Raw genomic sequence first — 22,136 nt, 5'->3', positions numbered from 1 at the left:
TGGTTGAAGCCGGATTTAGAGATGGGCGTTTCAAGGCCACCCGTTCAAGCACCTTCTGTCGCCGGAATTCAGAAGGTTCTGGCACGCGAAGTGATCTAGAAGAACTACCTTGCCCATGATGACTCATCTCGGGATGCAAAGTCTGTAGGACAAAGGGATAAGGCTTCAAACCCAACAACTAGCTTGAAGGGTGCATTTAAACGAAACAGTAGCTCACTCAAGGTATCGATCCTAACAGTAGCTCACTCAAGGTATTGATCCTAGCAGTAGTTCACTCAAGGTATCAATCCTAGCAGTAGTTCACACAACGTATCGATCCTAGCAGTAATTCACTCAAGGTATCAATCCTAACAGTAGTTCACTCAACGTATCGATCCTAGCAGTAACTAACTCAAGGTATGCAATCTCGAAAACACATTACGACAAATAAGGAAACTAACTTTAAAGATCAAAACATCATGGATATTCAATATCAACTGAAGAACAATTCAAGAACTCAACAAAACCAAATAGGAGAGAGAAAATACCTGATTACAAGTGAAGAATCCCCCAAAAATCTCTCTCTTCAAGTTTCAAATGGTAAGTAAAATAATGATCCTTCACCCCTTTTATAGGGTCCGAATCAAGGGGCATCCCCTACCTCCTTCCCGCCAAGGAGCCCTCGAACAAATGCACACGATTAGCGTATTACAGATTACCACCATAGCAGAGTGTCCCACTCGCAAACCTTAAACAAATGCAAAAATTGCCAGGCGTAGAGGAAGGATGTCCGTCCGAGATAGATATTCGGGACAGAGATGGACGCTCCTAAAGACTTAGTGGGAGTCGGACATCTGAAAGATGCAGAACTGGGCTAAACGTCCGAAAGAGGCGAAGCGAGATAGACGTCCCGAGGGACGCGGAAGAGAGCTGGGCGTATACACACGCCCAGCTCGCGCCACGTGGCGCGTTCACGCAGTAACGCGCTGGGCGTCCCGGGACGCCCAGCGCGCGCCACGTGGCGCGTTCCTGCGCCTTCACGCAGGAACGCGCTGGGCGTCAAGGGACGCCCAGCGCGCGCCACGTGGCGCGTTCCTGCGCAATCCCGCAGGAACGCGCTGGGCGTCAAGGGACGCCCAGCGCGCGCCACGTGGCGCGTTCCTGCGCAATCCCGCAGGAACGCGCTGGGCGTCACGGGACGCCCAGCGAGCGCCACGTGGCGCGTTCCTGTGCCTTCGCGCAGGAACGCGCTGGGCGTCCCGGCGCCAGGCGCCCCTGCTATGGGCGTCCAGGCGCCAGGCGCCCCTGCTATGGGCGCCCGACGTTCTTGTTAAAGGCACCAAAAATGTCCTTTTCTTCATTGCGCCCCTCTTTGTGTGTCTTTTCTGAATTTTTCAAGACAATCTCCGGAATATTGTTTTAAACACGTCCCGAAAACTCGCACCTAGCGCCTAAAAAATCCGGGCAAGACACCCAACCTCGAAACAACCATCGCTACGATGCAAAGTGGCACTCCCACTAGTAAAATATGATCGAGACGCGCACTCCTCCGCTGACACGGTCATACCTCACTACTCTCTAACTCCGCACCCGGACTTAGAGAGTGGGGGCAAATTGTATGGGCAAATATCCGCCCCACGAGGCGCCCGCAGAATTTATGAACAACCGCTTCGTAAGGATAAAATCCGCGAGGCTAAATAAGAAGGCCCGATAGTGGCCCGAGTCGCTATTCGGGCCACCGAATCCATACCCGTTGGGCACTAAGCGTATCTGACACGCGTCACGCGATAGCCACCTGCCAGTATTAGGCAATCTTACCGCCAGAGGATTATTGCGCAATCCATAACCGCACTAGTGGTAATATTCCGTATCTGCCACTTAAAGACGGGTGTTACCAGCCAGTAGCTTACCGCACACGCGGTAACATCTTAGCCGTCCCTCGAGAAATTCGAATATTCATCTGACGGTCAGATCCTCTAGCCCTTAACGTATCTCTCAGAAGTAATGACGCGGAATAAATACGTCGGTTACTAGCTGGTTGTCATCAAGGCAATCCCTCTCCACCACTATAAATACGAGAAGCAAAACTCAGACAAAGGCATCCAATATTCGACAACAATACTCGAGTAACCTAATCCATTCTCTCTATTCACTTGCTCTCTCATAAGCATTTCAAAGATCTTCTGATCCTCTCAAAGTCTGACTCATTGTCTTAGAAATTGGGAGATAGGGGTCTGATAGTCACAAATCAAACGACAACTAGCTAACCGTATCAACACCATACGACCACCACCTTGTTGCATAAGAGCCCTCTGGTCTGAAATATCTCCCTCCCAACGGTAAGGAGCTGACGGTAACACCCATCCAGCAGTAACTAGCTGGCTGTATCACCATCCTAATACCACCACCTCCTTATCGCATCATTCACCTAGCGATAAGACGCTAGGCGTATCATCTTCATTCATCCTCACCGTCCGATCCACTTACGACCAGCACTCTATTGCGGATCCCTTTACGACCAGCACTCTATTGCGGATCCCTTTACGACCAGCACTCTATTGCGGATCCCTTTACGACTAGCGAGTTAACGACGATACTTCATTACCATCACCCTCTTAATTACCGTAAGTAAATCACTACCGTGGGGATCTGTTCCGAGAACTTCACGAGCCGCGACACCTAAGCACTCCGACGACGGTTACCCTTCTATTGCCCACTTTGACTTTCTTATTTATATTTGACCGAGTATCTGACTTGACCGTCGGAGGCCCCTTAGGCCGGCACCATCCCGGTGTCCCAGAGGCTTCACGATCTCTTCTCTCTTTTTGTGTGCAGGTTCTTTTCGACACGTAGCCGGTCCCCGAAGCATCCGAACCGACCCGACAAGACTTTGACCGTTGACCCGTTGACTGTCAGACTTTCCGACCCGTAGACATTTTACCGTCTACAAACCCTAAATTGGATGGCGGCTGGGTTAAGGGTTGAAATCCGGATGTAAACGTGTACCCGGTTTCATGGAGTTAAGTTGCGGGAGGGACAACGGCCGTCGGATGCTAGAGCACGCGGATCTGGAGTGTTTAGAGGGAGACACGTGCTTGGGAGCACGGTAGCTCTGTTGCTACGAGTGACACGGGATCAGAACAAACGAGCAGACCATCCGAAGCCGTCAGATCTTGAAAACGCGGAAGCGAGAGGCTGAGATTAAAACGTTGGATCGGGACCACTGGACTAAGTTGCAATGGGATGTACGGGATCATGCTCTAAGGGTCCTATTTCGCTGCTCAACGGGAATACGGGAACTGGATGTAACGGCCTCCGGGTCTCAACACGTGTCCAAAGGTATACCGCTGGCCAGAATAGTGCCCGACATTGTACCGAAAGCTGACCAAATGTTGACCTGACTTTGACTTGCATTTTTCACTCATCCGGACTCCGAATTGACTTCCGTTTTCTCCTACGGACTCGTCTCGACCTCTACTTCTCAACCACGCACTGACCTTGGCCAAATTTCCAGAATGTCTTTGATTCCAAATGACCAAAATACCCTTCATGCATCTTTTCCTCGTTTTTAACCGTTTTTCACACCTAACTCTGCAAAAGACACCTAATCAAGAAAACCAACCATTTTATTACAATAAAGACTCGAAACGAACTAACTCGACTAAATTAAACGACTCAGATGGGACATTTTCATGACCCATCAACCTGCTTTATTGATTCCAAAGAAAGATGGAAGGTTGAGAATGTGTGTGGACAGTCGAGCTATCAACAAAATAACTGTGAAATACCGTTTTCCAATTCCACGACTAGAGGATATGTTGGATAAATTAGAGGGCTCCCAAATCTTTTCCAAAATTGATTTGAGGAGTGGATATCATCAGATCACAATCCGACCAGGAGATGAATGGAAAACGGCTTTCAAAAGTAAAGATGGACTGTATGAATGGTTGGACATGCCCTTCGGTCTTAGCAATGCTCCCAGCACCTTCATGCGAGTGATGAACCAGGTACTTGAACCTTGTATTACTGGAAAATTCGTTGTTGTTTATTTCGATGATATCCTTATTTTCAGTAAAACTGAGGCGGAACACCTCGTACACCTCCGAAAAGTATTGATGGTTCTACAGGAGAATGAATTACACCTGGATCTGAAGAAGTGTACTTTCCTCACACATAGTCTTATATTTCTGGGCTTTGTAATAAGTTCAGAAGGAATTCATGTTGATAACGAGAAGATACAGGCTATACAAGAGTGGCCGACTCCGAAAACAGTCACTGAAGTAAGTAGTTTTCATGGATTAGCCACCTTTTACCGACGATTTATTCGGAATTTTAGCACTATCATGGCACCTATCACTGAGTGCATGAAGAAAGGAAAGTTTGACTGGTGTGTCGAAGCAGACGAAGCCTTTTCCCTTATTAAGGAAAAATTATGCAATGCACCGGTCTTAGCCTTACCCAACTTTGATAAACCTTTCGAAGTCGAGTGTGATGCTAGTGGGGTAGGAATTGGAGCAGTTTTATCACAAGAAAGGCGTCTTGTAGCCTTCTTTAGTGAGAAATTGAATGAAGCCCGGCAAAAGTGGAGTACTTATAACCAGGAGTTTTATGCAGTAGTTCGAGCTTTACAACGTTAGGAGGTTTATTTGTACCAGAATGAGTTTGTCTTATACTCAGATCATCAGGCCCTGAAATTCATTAACAGTCAGAAACAAGTAGACAAGATGCACATCAGGTTGGCCACTTTTATTCAGAAATTCAACTTTGTTATTCGACACAAATCTGGAGCAACGAATAGTCGCAGATGCACTTAGTAGACGTGCCACACTGTTGGTAACGTTAACACAAGAAGTTGTGGATTTTGAAGTATTAAAAGAGTCGTACGAAGATGATGAGGACTTCAAAGAAATCTGGGCTAAGTGTAAGGAAGATCAACCTGTGGCAGATTATCTTATTTCAGAGGGTTACCTATTTAAGGGCAGCATCTTATGCATTCCCAAAACATCCCTACGGGAAAATTTGATCCGCGAGTTACACGCTAGTGGATTAAACGCACATCTCGAAAGAGATAAAACAGTTCCGAGCTTATCCAGTCGATATTTCTGGCCAAAGTTGAAGAGAGATGTGGGGAATTATGTTCAGAAGTGCTATGTTTGCCAAGTCTCAAAGGGTCAGGCACAAAATACGGGTCTTTACATGCCTCTTCCCATTCCAGCAACCATTTGGGAGGATTTATCCATGGATTTTGTGTTAGGACTCCCTCGTACACAAAGGGGAGTAGACTCAGTTTTGTGGTCGTCGATAGGTTTTCGAAGATGGTTCACTTTATTCCGTGTAGGAAGACTTCGGATGCTACCCATATAGCAAAATTGTTTTTTCGTGAAGTTGTCAAGCTACATGGAGTACCCAAATCGATTACTTCAGACCGGGACTCAAAGTTTCTTAGCCATTTTTGGGTCACCTTATGGAAGATGTTCGACACTTCTTTAAACAGAAGTACTACAGCTCATTCTCAAACAGATGGACAGACAGAGGTAACAAACCGAACTTTAGGTAACATGATTCGATGTATCTGTGGAGATAAACCCAAACAATGGGATCATGCATTATCTCAAGCAGAATTTGCCTACAACAATGCAGTGCATAGTGCTACTGGAAGAACTCCATTTTCTGTCGTGAAAGCTCCTAATCACGCTGTAGATTTAGCGAAATTACCCAAAGGAATAGGAGTTAGTATGGCACTACAAAACATGGCCGAGCAAATTCAGACAATGCACGAAGAAGTGCGACTTTGCCTCGAGGAGACTAACGCTAAGAACAAAGCAGCTGCCGATAGACATCGTCGAAAGAAGGTATATAAGGAGGGTGATGAATTGATGATTTTCCTACGAAAAGAGCGTGTTCCTGCAGGCACATATAATAAATTGAAACCTAAGAAGTATGGTCCATTCAAGATCTTGAAGAAAATCAATGACAATGCTTATGTGGTGGATCTTCCTGAAGACATGGGAATTTCAAATACTTTTAATGTTGTTGATATCTATACCTTTTATCCAGATACACCACTTTCTCCTAACAATCACTCGAGGTCGAGTTCTTTCCAAGTGGAGGAGACTAATGTAGAGGAATTGGCCGAGAAATACATGGATGAGATCGAAGCGGCCAAATACAAGGGTGACCAACTAAAACGGCCAAAATCGAAGCTACGAGTGTCGGAATTGGACGAAATTTTGAGGGATGGTGCGAAATAGCGTTCCGGTCATTCGCTACAACGGGCCCACTTTGAGGGGCAAATTCCATCATTTAGGGCCTCAAAACGGACTTTTACTAGTTTTTTTCTATTTTTGGTAATTGTTTTCAGTTTAGGATTTCTACTATTCTAGTATTTTATTTTTTAGGATTTTCTATTGGAGTTTGACCAAGATTAGGAAACCCTAAGTCTATATAATGAGGGCTTAGAAGTTGTTTCAGTCATTATTTCAATCAATAAAATTCAGTCTTTTTAGTATTCTTGTTATCAATTTCGATTCAATAGTCTTTAGACGGTGTTCTAAGGCTTTTTATCAGTTTTCCGCTGCGTCAGGCAGGTCCAAAAAGTCAGGTTAAGAAAAAAATTGACGAAATGGCCCTTGGAAAAATAGTATTTACGGTTCATGCCATCGAAAATTACAAAATTGCCATCGAAATTTTCTCGGGAAACGATTTTTTGTCTGAAAAAGAATTTGACAACCCGTCCATCAGATTCTGTACGGGTCAGAAATTTACGGAATTGCCACCGAAAAATTCCCGGGAAACGAAGTTTTTTTGAAAAATTGTCTGACGGACCGGGAAATTATTTTATTTACTGGAAATTTTCTTCTGTACTAGAAACTTTTGTACCCAGAATTTTTTTATGACTGGGAAATTATTTTATTTAACCGGAAATTTTCTTCTATACTAGACACTTTTGTACCCGGAACTTTCTTGTGACCTGGAAATTATTTTATTTACCGAAAATTTTCTTCTGTACTAGACACTTTTGTTCCGAGAATTTGAAATTTCGTTAGAAAATTTCAAATTTTCAAAAAAATTGATGGGAAATTATTTTATTTACCGGGAAGAGATGGTTTGCTGGGCGGGAATTTGAAATTTCGTTTGAAAATTTGAATTTTCTTGTGTACGGGAAATTATTTTATTTACTGGGAAGAGATGGTTTGCTGGGCGGGAATTTGAAATTTTGTTTGAATTTTCAAAAAAATTTGAATTTTTTTGTGTACGAAAAATTATTTTATTTACCATCCAGTTTTTTTTTGTCAGGAAACGTCAGCATGGCCCGTCCAAGGGCAAGAGGGGGATAAAAAAAAAAGCAGGAAATAATGAGCTGTCCTGACATTTGGACTGGAAACTCATTTTTTGGCAAGGTTGGATTTATTTTGGTTTTACCCCCCAAAAATTGGACCTCTCACTTAAAGATCCTTTATTTTTATCTTTTGAAAGGCACCAACCCTTAATTGTGAAAAGGAATTCAAAGTTTTATATTTTACTCGGGCACAGAAATTCGATTTACAAAAATCTTTTCAAAAGTAGCACAAGAATATGAAATCGTCGAAACACGAAAACCTATATACAAAAATCATTTTTACAATAGCATAAGAAGATGAAGTCGTCGAAACGTGAAAGCGATAAGTATAGAAAACATAGTTACCACATGATCACTCTGTCAAAGTATTATCTTGGAATTAATTAAATATTTTATCCCTTTTGAGTTTCAATCATTTTTTACTTGCCATGATGAGTATTTTTTACATTTAAATTTGTTTCATCAATAATTATGTAATTGTTCTTTAACATTGGATTATGATAGGTTTTAATTAGGGTTGTCATTTTCTCGTGTTATACTAATGGTAGGTTAAATCTCTGGTCCCTTTCTACTTCTAATCTGATTTTACTTTAAGAAGTATTAGGTTTCCGTCGTGTCCTACGGACGCGATAGATCCCTCTTGGCTACGCCAATAAACCACATTTTATCTTAAGAAAGAAAATAAAGATAATGATGGTTAAAAAAGGCCTTTGGTATAGGTGATGGGTCATGAAAACGTCCCATCTGAGTCGTTTAATTTAGCCATGTTAGCCGGTTTCGAGTCTTTATTATAATAAAATGATGGCTTTCTTGATTAGGTGTTTTTTGTAGAGTTAGGTGTGAAAAACGGTTAAAAATGAGAAAAGGGATGCATGAAGGGTATTTTGGTCATTTGGAGTCAACAGTATTCTGGGAAATTGGACCAAGATCAGTACATGGGTGAAAAATAGAGTCCGAGACGAGCCCGTAGAACAAAACAGAAGTCAATTCGGAGACTGGACGAGGGAAATATGCAAAGTCAAAGATGAAGTCAAATAATGTTGACCGGTGGGATCGTGTCGGTCACATTTCTGGCTGGTGGGACAATATTACATGACGTGGCGAACTCCAAAGGGGGGAGTATCTTAGTTTGCTGTACCCGCTAAGTATTGTAGTTTTCCTTAAACCAGATGATCGTTTACGACCGTGGCCACATAACTTCTGTAGTCCCACATCATTTCTTTTAATCTTGGCCATCTAATTCCTTTCATTTTAATCCGACAGGTACTGCTCCTAGCACAAGATAACATGGTGAACCAGCATTGGAATTAATGCCCAAACGGACAGAAGACGCGTGGTCTTTCTGTTCTACTTTTAACCCCCCGAAATTACCTAATAGCCCCTCCTTTTTGTCCTTTTCAATTTTCAACCAATAAAAATCCAATTATTGAGTAGAAAGCAACCCTAACTTCCTATTTTAACCCTCTTTCTCCCATTTTCTCCCAATTAACTCCTAAAACCCTAGCCATCAACCCATCTATAAATAAATCTCTACCTCTCTCATTTCTCTCTAGACTTGAACAATCCCTCTCATTTAGTATTAGTAATAGTAGCTAGTCTTCTTCCCACTACTCCTTCCTCTTCTTACTACTACTATTACTACTTCTTCTCTACCACTATTATTCTTTCATTAATAGTCTTCTCCTTCTTCCTTCCATATTCTTCTATCATCTTTATCCCCTTTCATCTTTTCTTTCCAACTTCTTGCTACATCTAATTTCTTCCTTCTCTTTCTTTTTCTTATTTGGGTGGCAACAAAATAGCTATTACTTGGATTTCTTGGAGTAAAATTATTGAGCACAAATTGAGCAAATCTTGGACAAAATGGAGATACATGAGTATATGGATTTTGAACATTCTTGGTGATTTCTTTCCATTAATGTCTTAGTATTTTCATTTATTTTACAATGTCAATGAATATTACTCTAGATTCCATGTATAGTTAACTTAGCAATCTAAGGTTGTAGATGAACCCATTTTGGATCTTTGTAATACTTGTTCTTGATTAATTAAATCTCTTGATGTGCTTTAATGTCTATTGATTGTTTATCTATATGAATTGGATTTTCTTTCCATTACTCATGCCTCATAACTAGATATTTCATACTTTCGTTAAGTTGTTAGATGGAGTATGCTTTATAGATGATGAATAATAGTTAAGCAATCCAAATCTTTATAAGGAAGACAATTAGAATTAGTAATTATAAAATTATTTTATCTAGAACATCATCTGGAATCCAAATAGTTCATTATATTGGATTCCGAGTATATACAAAAGAGATTTAGGTAATTAAGTGCTTGTTTTATAAAGTGAAATTATGCGGGAGATTTTATAACCTTAGATATCCTCTTACCTCTCACTTAGATAGTTTAGTTAGTTTTATTTATTTTCTTATTTCCTGCAAATCAATTATCAAATTTATGAGTGGGGTGGGTGTGTGTTTTAGTCTAAGTTAGCTATTGACATCTTGATTATTGGGTTAAACTCGCATTCAATATCCGAAGTTACCTACCTATTCCTTGGGACGATTCACGAATTTACTTACTATAACTTGACCCCGTATACTTGTGGAAATAAACTTATTTTAGGCCTATCAATAGGAAGAACATTTTTTAGTAAAGACAGTGCGCTAGAAAGGTCAACTTATGTATTTATTCTTCGTTTACTAAATTAGTTTAAGGAGGTCGATCTAAGGATCATTTAATAAATAGTGCTAAAATATAAGGACTTTGATAAAAATAAATATTAAATTTAATATTCTATCCATTTGTAGTTTTCTCTCACATAAATAACTCTACCCCAATATCGTCACTACTATCAACATCACGATTAGTATTAAAAAACTGGCAAAATTTACCATCACTATAGTCTTAGTTTCAAGCTTTTAATGATGCCTCAAGATCTCATGGATGAGGAACCACCATTAATGAAGAAGGAGGCAACCTACATCAAGAAAGAAGAATCCTTTGGCTTAAACGAAGACATCGACATAAACGAAACCATTGACTTAAACGAGGACATTGACTTAAACGAAGATATCGACTTAAACAAAGACATATATAATGAAGATAATATGTCTCAGGTAAAGAAAACATTTTCTTGTCTTCCTTTATGGTTTAAAAAACATTTTAGGGTTTTAGGTCGTTTTTGTTTGTAAAGGTTTTTCGGTTGGGTCGACTGAAAAAGACAAAAAAATTTCAACTAGGATGGCTGAAGACAACAAATTTCAGTCGGGTACGCTGGAAAAAACAATAAATTTCGGCTGAGCCGGTTGAAATTATTATGTTTTTTCATCCGCTCTGGACGAAATTTGTTTAAATTTTCAGTTGTTCTTGACGAAAATTTTTCCTATTTTCATTCATCAAATTTTATTTACGCTGAGTGAAATTTCTTTTTTGAATCTTCAAAAGTTACTTTAATCAGTGTTAAAACCCTATAGATCTATGGAGAAATCAAGCAATAACAAGAATTACAAACCCCTATATGAAGATGAGTGTTGTGTTAGGGCAAAGGCAGTTTATGGGGGCTAGGCTCCCAAAATTCATGTTAGGGCAAAGCCATTTTGGGAGCCCAGCCGCCATAAACTGCTGCCCAACCCGGGAGCCCGGGCTGGGGGGGCTCGCAACCCCCAAAAAGAGCCGTTGGGAGTTCCCAACGGCTGAATTGGGGTGGATCCCCTATTACTCAAATCCATCTTTCTCTCTCAATTTTTTTTCTTTCTCTCTCAATTTCTTGCAAGTTCTCTCAATCTCTCTTCCTCAATTCATTTTTCTTTCTTCAATGGATAGTCCAAATCCCAATTTCAACAATTTAGGCTATCTAGAAATGTTAAACTCCGATTTCAATTGTAATGAAGTTAATTTATCAAATGATGTGGTCGAAGAAAATTTTGATTGTAATGAAACGCAAACGCCAACGTCGTCGGTAAATCCTCAGCGTTATACTCATGAAGATGATAATGTGCTCTTGAATGCTTATTTACATATTGCCACCGATGCGATTATTGGCAATGATCAAAGAGCGGGTACTTTTTGGAACAAGATTACCGAACACTTCAACGAACGTAAAAATCAAAATTGTGTAGCAAAGGGTCTTAAATGTCGTTGGACCGAAATTAACAACCAATGCGCGAAGTTTTGTGGGTATTTGTCATTGTTGCAAAGGAACCCAAAAAGCGGAGAAAATGATGATGATCCGGTAATTACTATTATTACATTTTGACAACATTATGATATTTTTTTACACAAATTTGAATTTAATTCTTTTATTTTTGTAGTTAAACTTCGCAAAACTATTGTTCAAACAAAACAATGAGAACAACAAATATTTTAAGTTCGAACATTGTTATAAAATTTTGAAAGACCATCCCAAATGGTCGTCAAACTTATCTCAATCTTCGTCACATAAAAGAAAAACTTCTTTGGACCAAGACGAAGGATCTCCCTCTACAATCCAACAAAGACCACTTAGAAGAAAAGCAAGCAAGGAGGCTAGAGATAAATCCAACGGTAGTGAAAGTTCTGCAACGATTGACTTTTGGAAAGAGTGAAATGCGAATCAGGAGAATAGAGATAAACTTCTCAATGACGTCATGGAGTCGGAAAAAGAAAGTCGACTACTTCAAAAACAACAATTAGAAATGAAAGCAAGAGAATTAGTCGTGAAAGAAAAAAAAAAATAGACACTCAAGTGATGCAAATGGGATAGACTTGATAAACAAAGATACTTCGAACATGACTCCCGGACAAGTTGGTATGCATAGGTTATTGGCGAATGAGGATAAAATTTAGTTGTTTTAATTAGATCCTTTTAATTATGAATGAATTTTAATTATGTATGAATTTTAATTATTTATTGAATTTTTATTATAAAATAATTGAATATTTTGAATTTGGAAGCCCAGACGTTGGAATTGAGACAAAGCCCCGGGCTCCCAAAATTGGGAGCCCGAGCCCCACACTGGCTTTGCCCTTAGAGCTTGAAAGATCAAATGTTGCACATGATTTGATGCATACTGGAGTTTTATATGCACATGGAAAATAAATGCAAATGCGAGGTTTTACAATATTGATCAATCTCATGTCCAGTACTCAAATAGGTTCTCCAAACAGAGTTCAAACTTCAGTTACAATATCGACCAAAACATGATTTACCAAGTCAATGACATGATGTTTAAGAAGACACATAGTGATCCTAATAAAAAAAAAGGAAAAGAAAGAGACACCCATGTATTTGAATGGTTAATCAAAACATTTGAACCACCAAATTCAGGCATCTTCCCTCCATGAAGTTCTTAACACACTAACATCAGACACAGCCTGATTTCCTGCCTACAGAAAATTTCTTCAAACCTGCAATTATAACATAATATATATGTATATGGAGAGAGAGAGAGACAGACACCAGTCTTTAACACCAAAGTATTATCAACGAAGGATCAGAAATGCATCATACAAATATGAGCAGTTCAAATTCCTGACTCACATGTTCTTGTTTCTCTGAGATGTAATTTTAGCTGCAACTTGTTCTTCTGACAATGGCAGGTAGTAGATTCGAGGAGTGGCATTGGTTTTCTTGAAGAGGTCGTCAAGGGTTAGAATTGGATATCTGCTTTAGCGGGGAGTGGTGGTGGAGGTGGAAGTTGAACCCTCTCCCTTGCTGGTGGTGGTGGTGGTGGTAGTGAAACTGGTGAAGCAAGCGACTCTTTCTGAAAATGCTAACGAGGCTGAGGCTGAGACAGAGGAGGTGGTGGTGGAAGTTGTTCTTTCTGCAAATGCTGACGAGGCAAAGGCTTGGACAGAGAGGGTGTCGGGCCGGCAGGTGTAGTGGGACTGTTGCTTACAATTGGCCCCGCCTTCTGGGCTGTGGCTTCAGCCCGAATTTTCACTTCTTCGGGTTCAACAAACTCGGCCACCAGCAGGTGTCCTCCATTCGGAGGCCATTGCAAATTGTATACAGCATTTCGAGTCTCTTTGGCTTCTTCCACTGATGAGAACTGTAGAACCAAAAGTTATATTCGTTAAAATCCTGCACCTGACAAGATATAAAACAAAGCCACAAAAGTAGATCCTGTTCAACTATTCAAGCACCAATGCACCAGAACCAGTATTGATCCAAGGATTATAAGTTGAACAGGTCCACAAACAAATGTTTCATGTAAATTTTCAGAACGGCTATATGGTACCAGGAGAACGGCATGTCACGTCAGTTCTTCAAAAAAAAACTTACTGTGGTCGGTAAAAAAAACTTTTCCAGTCAGTTCTTCAAAAAAAAAACTTGTTCACGTCAGTTTAGATATCACAAATATTTCATTTATTTAAGTGCATCATTTAAGGTGGCTGATAGGATCTATTAAGCACCCTAGGAAGTTGGATGTAAGGAGTTGTTAATTATATGATGGGCTGATCCAGATTTTAAGCAAAAAAAATGTTATTTAAACACGTCGAAGAGAGATCTCCGGCAAATTCTGTAAAATATGTAAACAAAAATAGCTGCTCAAGGATTAACTTTATCAAATTGTGACATCCAGAGGGACTGATGACTGTTCCATTTAGAATACAAAAAAGAGATAATAGGAATTTACCGTAACATAGCAGTGGGTCTTGATATGGTCCATCCAGAAACTGGAGATAGTTCCAGTTTTTGCCAAAAGCTCCTGTACAGCTTTAAGAGTGAACGGGCGCAGAAAACGGTCGATTCTAAGAGAATTGGTAGGAGCTTTTGATGATTGAGGAACTGTCAATGTGATAACAAAGACCCACATTACAAACAAGAGAGTTACTAGTTTGGAAACTGAGGAAACCGAAGCCATGAACTCTTACCAACACGCTCCTTTGGTGTATCTGCACCACTACTAGTCGTTGAATCAGATCTACTGAAGTTGCCTTTAGGGATTGCAGACCGAAATGTATCTTTAGGCGTTGTTGGTGTTAGAGTAGAGTTTGGTGGCTCAGAAACTTTAGGGGCTTCAGAATTCCACCTACGCTGCCGCTTTGGAGGTTCACTGTTTTCCACTACTATTTTGCCTGCACAAAACACAAGACAACTCATAAAATTGTAATTCTGACATCGGAATTGTGATTTGAATCCACTTGCTTACTCTGTAATACATCTTCCTCCATTGAATCATCCCCTGAACTTCGATCCAAATTCAATTTTTCTGCAGATCTTCCATCTGCAATATCAATTTTTCTGCTAAGGTCTGCACTTGTAGCATTAGTATCATCTGTCTCTTCAACAGAGATTTGGTTCTCACACTGCATGGCCTCAGCCGGAGCAGGCATATTGCCACCTTTAGGAGGTGAGTCATTTGATGATGGTTCCACCGTTACTGGAAATTATAAGCATTTAAAGAATCCTTTAGTTCATTCATTTCATTAATTGACTCAGAATCAGAAGAAATAGACTCATTTACTTTTAACCCTATAATGGAGCTGACCTCAGATACCTGTTTGTTTGATTCAGAAACATTAACGATGTCATGTTCATGGAGAAGCTTTGGGTCCTCAATCTTTACCTGGTTATCACTGTCTCTGCACTCCTCTCTGAAGACCGATATCTGGGATACCACAGTCTCGACATCTACTCGCTCATCATCATTATCAACAATGGCTGCAGTATCATCCATCTTCTGGGTTTTATCCTGCCCATCATCCACGGTGTATTCAACATTTTGACATTCCACGGGCTTACCATTCACATCTTGCTTATCACTGATTTCAATAGTGACTGAAGTTTCATCCACCTCTTGAGTTTTATTTTCACCATGACTTGTATCCTCAACTAAATGTGGTTCCACTGGCTTTTCCTTCACATCTTCGAGTTGACCATCCGTTTCTTTACCCGATTCCACCTTAATACACTCAGTCCCCTCATCTACTGCACCTTTTTTATCAGCAGCATCCCTCTCCATTAGTTTCCTTCTCTTAAGTTCTTCTTTTAACTCGGTTACCTTCCACTATTCAATCGGACGGGTGTCAATTACTGGATACCGAGACAACATCTTTCTCAATTGATATTCGTGCAAAACTTGTATTAGAAAGCCTGACCGGTGACAAAATTACATTTAGCATAACAAAATAATTGAATTAGAAAACTCTACCTATGACAAACAGATATTGAATACAACGAAACGCTGTGACAAATGACAAAAAACTAAAGGAAACTGAAACTAGTACTAACACAATCTAGTACTAGTTTATGTGAGTCCCACATAAACAGGCGTGTAACGAATAATACATGCCACTCGTTGTCAATTTGTTATGAATTCGTCGTCTACAAACATAACAAGATGTAGAACTAGGCTCATGCGTGATGTTGGTAGATGAATGCTACATCTCTCCTTCCAAAACTAAATTTCTTAAATTCTACACTTCATAGTTAAACCGACATGTTCTTAAAAATTAATTCTAACTCACATATCCAACAACAATTCCACTTCACATTATCTAAAAAAAAAAAAATCCTCTTCACATTGTTCTCTTCAGCGGTTCCTATATTTTCTACTTCATCCTTAATAACTATATGTCCCGCCAATACCCCTTGGGTGGAGTGGTAAGAAGTTTAATCTTTCACCTTCGAGGTCAATAGCACGAGGTACGCTGACAATTAAAAAAAATAAAAAATTGTAGTTCTCCATATGATATTGTATTTGTATCTTCTGTCACTTTTTTGACGTGGTTTGTGAGTTGCAGAAGATCAAAGTGAAACTCGGAAAGGTAGAAGGTTGGAATTTTTTTCAAGCTTTTCATTATCATACACTAACTCTAAAATTGAACATTCACCGTGTCGAAGGCACCGGTTATGCCTAGTATATTTATATGGGATAAACATTAAAGAAACATCTAAACCACAAAAAAAAGGATAACATGAGTTCATGCCAGAGGAAAAAAAACATGGAATGCTGTTACAAGATAATAGCATCCCCAACACTTGTGTCCTTATGAAAAATCACCTCCTTTTCGCCTTCGATATCTTCCAGAACATTTCTTTTCTTCACAAAGTTTCATATTATTTCCCAAGTAAGTATGAGAGTTAAGAGAAACTAGGCTATCCACGTAAGTCGTTTCAGCGTCCTTATCAAAAGTACTATGCACTTTAACGATTCTACCTTTTTGAGGCTCTCCATCAGACGAAACTAACATATATAACCCGTCTTCAGGATAAGAATCTTCGTAAATATCACCTCCATGAATATCCAATAAGATTTCTCCATTCTTTGATAATTCTATGGGATTCGAGTGATAAACATTTGTGGGTGAGGTAATAAACATTTTAGTCCAAGATTCAACCACTCCATACTCTTTCATCTCCCAGAATTCGATGCCATCCTTATTAAGATTTTTGAGTAAGCAAAGGCTTCCTCTCAACGCACTTACATTGGTCAGGAACAGCTCAGCTGAATAGCTATAGTTAGCAGGTAATGGTAACTCATTGAATATCTCTTTGACAATGTCGAAAGAAATTATGGACGTGTAAGGTGAGAGAAACCAATGAAAATATCCATTCAAAACCACAGGGATGTGATCATCCCAGCCAAAATTAAAATCATATGGAATAACGGATGGATTGGTTCGCCATGAATTTGATCCTAAAGTATAGACTTGCACTTTAGAAACCTTAAGTGGATATAATGACACAAAAGTTATCAATTTGTAGTCATCAATCACATGATCGTAACCAAAACAATATAAGCATGAAGTTTCTTCACCTAGTAATGGTGGCGATGGAATTTCCTTGTATTCAGTAGTAGAGGGATTGAAAAGAATAGGATACTCGAAACAACATGTATTTACTATGCAAATCAAGCCATTACAAGAACCAACAATTTTAGCATCCGGAAACAGCTTAATGATCACCTCTTGTTGATCAAAACAGAACGATGGATCATAAGCAATTGAGTAAAATTCGCCATTTAGTCTGGAATTAGTCAGCAATAGATTAAATTTGTCGTTTTGGATAGAGTAATCTAGTTGGATCTTAATAAAATTAGGGTTTGTGATTAGGTCAAACCAAAATTTAGATACACATCTGAACCGAACTAGAGATTTCACAGGACATCTCAAGAGGATGTTGAAGATGATATCTTCTGGCAGGATTATCATGGCTCTCGCCTCGCTGCTACGAAGAAACCAGCACTTCAACCGTCTCACAAAAGCTTTTAAGATAGTATTCGTAGTGGATATGTTTTTCGGTTGCAGCTCCATAGATAGAATATAAATAGATATTTATAGAAGGTCAAGAAGAACTTACAGATACAAACCTTACTTGATCATAGATATATAGGAGAAGATTTAAAAATAGTACTCGTAGTGGTATTGATATACTAGAAGAATCTGTTTTGTTGTTACCGATGGAGATTGTGTTTCTTATTTCTTAGTCTTATTCTGAAATCAAGTTTGATTTTGAGATGGATTACAATAAGAAGTTTGTATGTGGGTTAATTTGATAACAGAATTTCAGTAGGATTAGGAAACCCTACCCTTTCAACAAGAAAAAAAAGGAAACCCTACCCACACCGCCACACGTAGTGTTTGTTTCTGGGTTAATTTGATATAGACACTCAATAATATGTGGTATTCCATGTTGACCCTTTTTGCCAAAATATTACTGATATAGACCCCAGTTTCTAGTTTTCTCATAAATTAAGTGGTGTGTATGCCATTGGCACATGCCAAACTTGATAGAATTACCCATCTCCACATGCCACACTTGATGGCTCATTATAGTCTTACTTTTTCTTTTTTTTTAAGACAACGGTAAACATCGTATTATTTATATAACAAGAGTTTACAGAAGGGAAAACAAAGTTACAACAAAGGAGATAAAACCTGAAAGATACAACTTGAAATTAATTCTCCTCAATATAACCCTCTTGGTTGTATGATAAGCCGTCGGACTAACTATGTAGTATCTAGTAGTCCAACCATCATTCACAGGAGGATATGAAGCAACAAAACTCAACGGATAAATAATCAGCAAAGTTTGGGTCCATTGCAACTCATCCATAGTCGAGCATGAGATCTCACGAAAACAGCCCATCTCCATAAGACTTCGAAACTGATCTATCCATACATGTCCCAAAAACACAAAAACGAACAACTCCCATGTAGGGTGGTATAGGAAATTATCATCTTCGGAGAAGATATATAAATTCCAGAGTTCGGAATCATGTGACTCCAAGGTTACCCTCCAGACTTATCTCGATAGAGAAATAATACCCAAATGTCTACCAAAGGAAGAAAATTTGGATACCTGATATTTAGGGTTGCTGATCCAATTCAAGTCGAAAGACTAGACTGAACCAGTTAAAAGAAGTAGCATGGCTACTAAAGGTGGACTGAAACCGATCATAAATCATCAATGATTTTTTATCTTCTTCTAGAAAGAGAAAGAAACCCAAAATATCGATCCTAGAAAAGAAACGTTAAAGAAAACCATTCACCTGGAAAAAGAAGAATAAAAAAGTTTTATATGTTTAAGACATTTGGATATATAAATAAAAAGGAAGAAGGAACCGAAACAAAATAATGGGTGGGATCCCAAAAGTTCGGCCAAAATTTCAGAAAAAAAGGCTTCACAGATCAAAATTTGTGAGAGAAAAAGATGAAGAAGATAAGATCTCAAAGTTTTAGAGAGAGAACGAGAAAGAAAATATCCCACATATAGTGAGAATTTCGGATTTTGAAAAAAGTTTAGTTTTCCGCGCCATATTGTCAGAAAACTTCAGAATGTCCAGTCAGAATGTCAGTTGTCTTTGCCCTGACATTTGGACTTGAAACGAATTTTTTGACAAAACCGGACTGAGCACTCATTTACAAAGGAATTATACTATTTCTTGTAGACAACAAACTCTACAGCAGACTTTGAGATCTCCCACCTCCTATTCGCCGACGATTGCATCATTTTTGGTAAAAACACAATAGACAACATCCACATCCTCAAAAAGATTCTTCAGGACTTCTGTGATAGCTCGGGTCAAATGATTAATTATGCTAAATCCAACATCTTCTACTCTAAGAATTCACACCCCAAGTTCAAAAGGCTGATTATGCGCACTCTGAAAGTTAAATATGCCTCCGCCTCAGAGAAATACCTGGGTGCCCAGCTATTCATCGGAGCACAAAAAACCAAAGTATTCAAGGATATCCTGGAGCACATCAAGAATAAGCTCAACAAGTGGAACCACTCGTTCTTATCCCAAGCTGGTCGCTTTGTGGTCATCTCAGCCATAGCGGCGGCCGTACCCCGATACCAGATGCAGTGCTTTGCAATTCCTAAAGGAATAAGCAAAAGCATCAAGGCCGTTCAACGGAATTTCTGGTGGGGTAAGCCGAAAGGTATTTGCACCAAAGCATGGTCTTATATCTGCACTCCTAAAAAACTTGGAGGGCTAGGGCTTCATCTGCCTGATCTGGATAATACAGCTCTCCTTTCTAAGATGGCATGGCGGCTCAAGACTGAACCAGAAGCAATATGGGTCAAACTCCTTAAAGACAAGTATTTTCCGCACTCCAACACCCCAGGCCCAGCTTAATCTCATCACTCCTGGAATTGGAAGACGATCAGAAAGCACTATAGCCTTCTTGATGATCTATCAACTTGGGAAGTACAATCGGGTAATGACATAAACATCTGGACTGACAATTGGATCCCTGAAATCAATGGAACTATTCAGAACAACAATCAATCCGATCTTACCAAAGTAGCTCAACTTATCTCGAACAACAACTGGAATAATGAAGTGCTCAGAGCCAACTTCGACGTTAATACTCAGAATTTTATCAAAACTATACCGGTGAACAGCGAAGGTAAGGACCAGCTCAAATGGAAACTTACCAAATCGGGTAAATTCACGGTTGCTTCAATGTATCAGCACCTCAGCAATAATAACAATAATTACAACCCTAACAACCATAACTGGAATTTCATCTAGTCTCTCCCGACCGTTCCGCGCATCAAAATGTTCATCTGGAAAATCTGCACCAAAGCTCTCCCTGTTAGGAAAGAATCGGAAAATACATCGACAATAATACCACTTGTCCCAACTGCACTAGTATAGAATCTATTGAACATGCTCTTTTACACTGCGCTTTGGCTAAAAACATCTGGTTTAACTACAATATTATATCTGAAAATATTACGTCCATATCTGACTGGATCTTCTCTTGGGAAAATCATATTCATCTTTGCTATACCAGAGAAAATATTCACTTTTCGACCATTTTATGGATTTTATGGAAAGTGAGGTGTGACCATTGTTTTCAATATGAAATCAATGACCTGAATAAAATAATCAGAATGATCGAAAACTTCCCAAAAATCAATATGAAACATGAGAAAATCAAACATACTTCTAGTGAGAAATGGCAACCCCCGCCCCAGAATTTTATTAAGGTGAATGTTGATGCATCTTTTACTAATATAACATCTAATGTGGGAATTAGCTTGATTGTTCACAATGCAGAATCGAAATTCATAGAAGCGAAAGTAAAATCCACTAGAGCCAGAAACAGTGAAGAAGGAGAGTCGATGGCAATCTTACTCGGCCTCGAATGGGCGAAAGCTATTCAACTCAAGAATATAATTGTAGAAAGCGACAATATCAATCTCATCAAGCATCTTCACAATAAACATCACATGATACACTGGCAATCTTTAATCCACATCCGAAGAATTCGAGAAAGCAGAAAAGAATTCGAAGTGGTGAAGTTCAAGTATATTAAAAGAGAACTCAATTCCAGCGCAGACAAATTAGCTAAATGGGCAAAGAAGAAAAACGCGAGCAAAGAGTGGAAGAATGTACCTTGTATTTTAGTTAATAAGTATTGTAATAACGCTGTTATTTAATCTATGTAAGCTAGTTCAACACAAAAAAAAAAGACAACAAACTCTACAATATCTACATATAAAGCTAACCCATCAAGCAATTTCGGACTTTTCGGACTGTGGAAGTGATTAGGTGATCTTTTGCTATCGGCCTGAACTGCCTTATAAGAACATCTTTTGCAACCTTTCCTCCTGACAAAATCATGGAAAATTCTATTTTAGAGTCGTTCTCAACCTGTACCAAAAAAAATTAAGAAAAGTATTTGTTTTTGGAATTGGTACTCCGTCCTGTAAACCTGAAAACTACAATCTGAATTCAGTCCAAGAAAAAGATCCAAAATGGAGTATGAAACGAGAAGAAAGTAATTACCTTGTCGACCATCCAAAGGCTTGTAACTGACGATGTATTCAGGAAGAATGTGGTTGTTCATATTCTCCCTCCATACTATATACCATTTAGGGTTTAGAAGATCATCGACTCCAGTATCAAATTCTGCACTACTGGGGCAACATTGTTGAGCCCCTAATTCAACCTTTTCGATGTTTCCCATTATAACCCGACAAAGCATTACATGTCACCATTTTTATCGGCTACCGACACCAAAGCACTGAAATAGAAATAAACTCACATCAATCACACATATATATATATTCGAATGTGAGTAATTATTCTCTTTATCTAATATACTCAGGGCCGTGCCTTAGAATTTCGGGACCCTGTGCTAAATTTAGTTCTGGATTTGTCGTACAATAAAAAATTGCAAACAAAATTCGAAAAAAATGCAAGATGATTCCACAGTAGATAGATGAAAACTATAGAAGAATCCAAAATGTATTATGAAGAAAATAATCGTAGGAAAAAACTTATTTTTTAATATCATTTTTATAAGAGATCTAGTATATATATATATACTTATTCTAACTAAATTATACTTATAGCTACATTTAACA

At 39.1% G+C, this 22,136-nt stretch overlaps 2 protein-coding genes and 1 pseudogene across 3 annotated transcripts in view; all 3 read right to left on the bottom strand.

Moving 5' to 3' along the window:
- Window positions 1-22,136, bottom strand: part of LOC147567028 (uncharacterized) — an 89,253-nt gene that overhangs the window by 14,038 nt on the left and 53,079 nt on the right. The gene's annotated exons all lie outside the window — the stretch shown is intronic.
- On the bottom strand, window positions 12,796-15,270 carry LOC147567031 (uncharacterized; annotated as a pseudogene). Its single transcript, XR_015231370.1, has 4 exons — window positions 14,806-15,270; window positions 14,180-14,695; window positions 13,942-14,093; window positions 12,796-13,353 (listed from the first exon to the last, which is right to left on the bottom strand). The product of XR_015231370.1 is annotated as an uncharacterized LOC147567031 (transcript).
- Window positions 16,074-17,764, bottom strand: LOC147567030 (F-box/kelch-repeat protein At3g06240-like). The gene has a single exon (XM_086668857.1). The coding sequence runs from the start codon at window positions 17,561-17,563 to the stop codon at window positions 16,298-16,300; it is 1,266 nt and encodes a 421-aa protein (XP_086524983.1). The 5' UTR covers window positions 17,564-17,764; the 3' UTR covers window positions 16,074-16,297.

Source organism: Eschscholzia californica, unplaced genomic scaffold, assembly GCF_041429995.1.
Source record: "Eschscholzia californica isolate CP2 unplaced genomic scaffold, dmEscCali1.0.p SCAF_1, whole genome shotgun sequence".
Lineage (NCBI taxonomy): Eukaryota > Viridiplantae > Streptophyta > Magnoliopsida > Ranunculales > Papaveraceae > Eschscholzia > Eschscholzia californica.
The sequence above is the reverse complement of the archived record's forward strand: the minus strand, read 5'-3'. Positions and strand labels throughout refer to the sequence as shown.

Coding starts and splice junctions, on each gene's coding strand:
- LOC147567030 (XM_086668857.1), bottom strand. CDS start 17,563: ATGGAGCTGCAACCGAAAAACATATCCACTACGAATACTATCTTAAAA.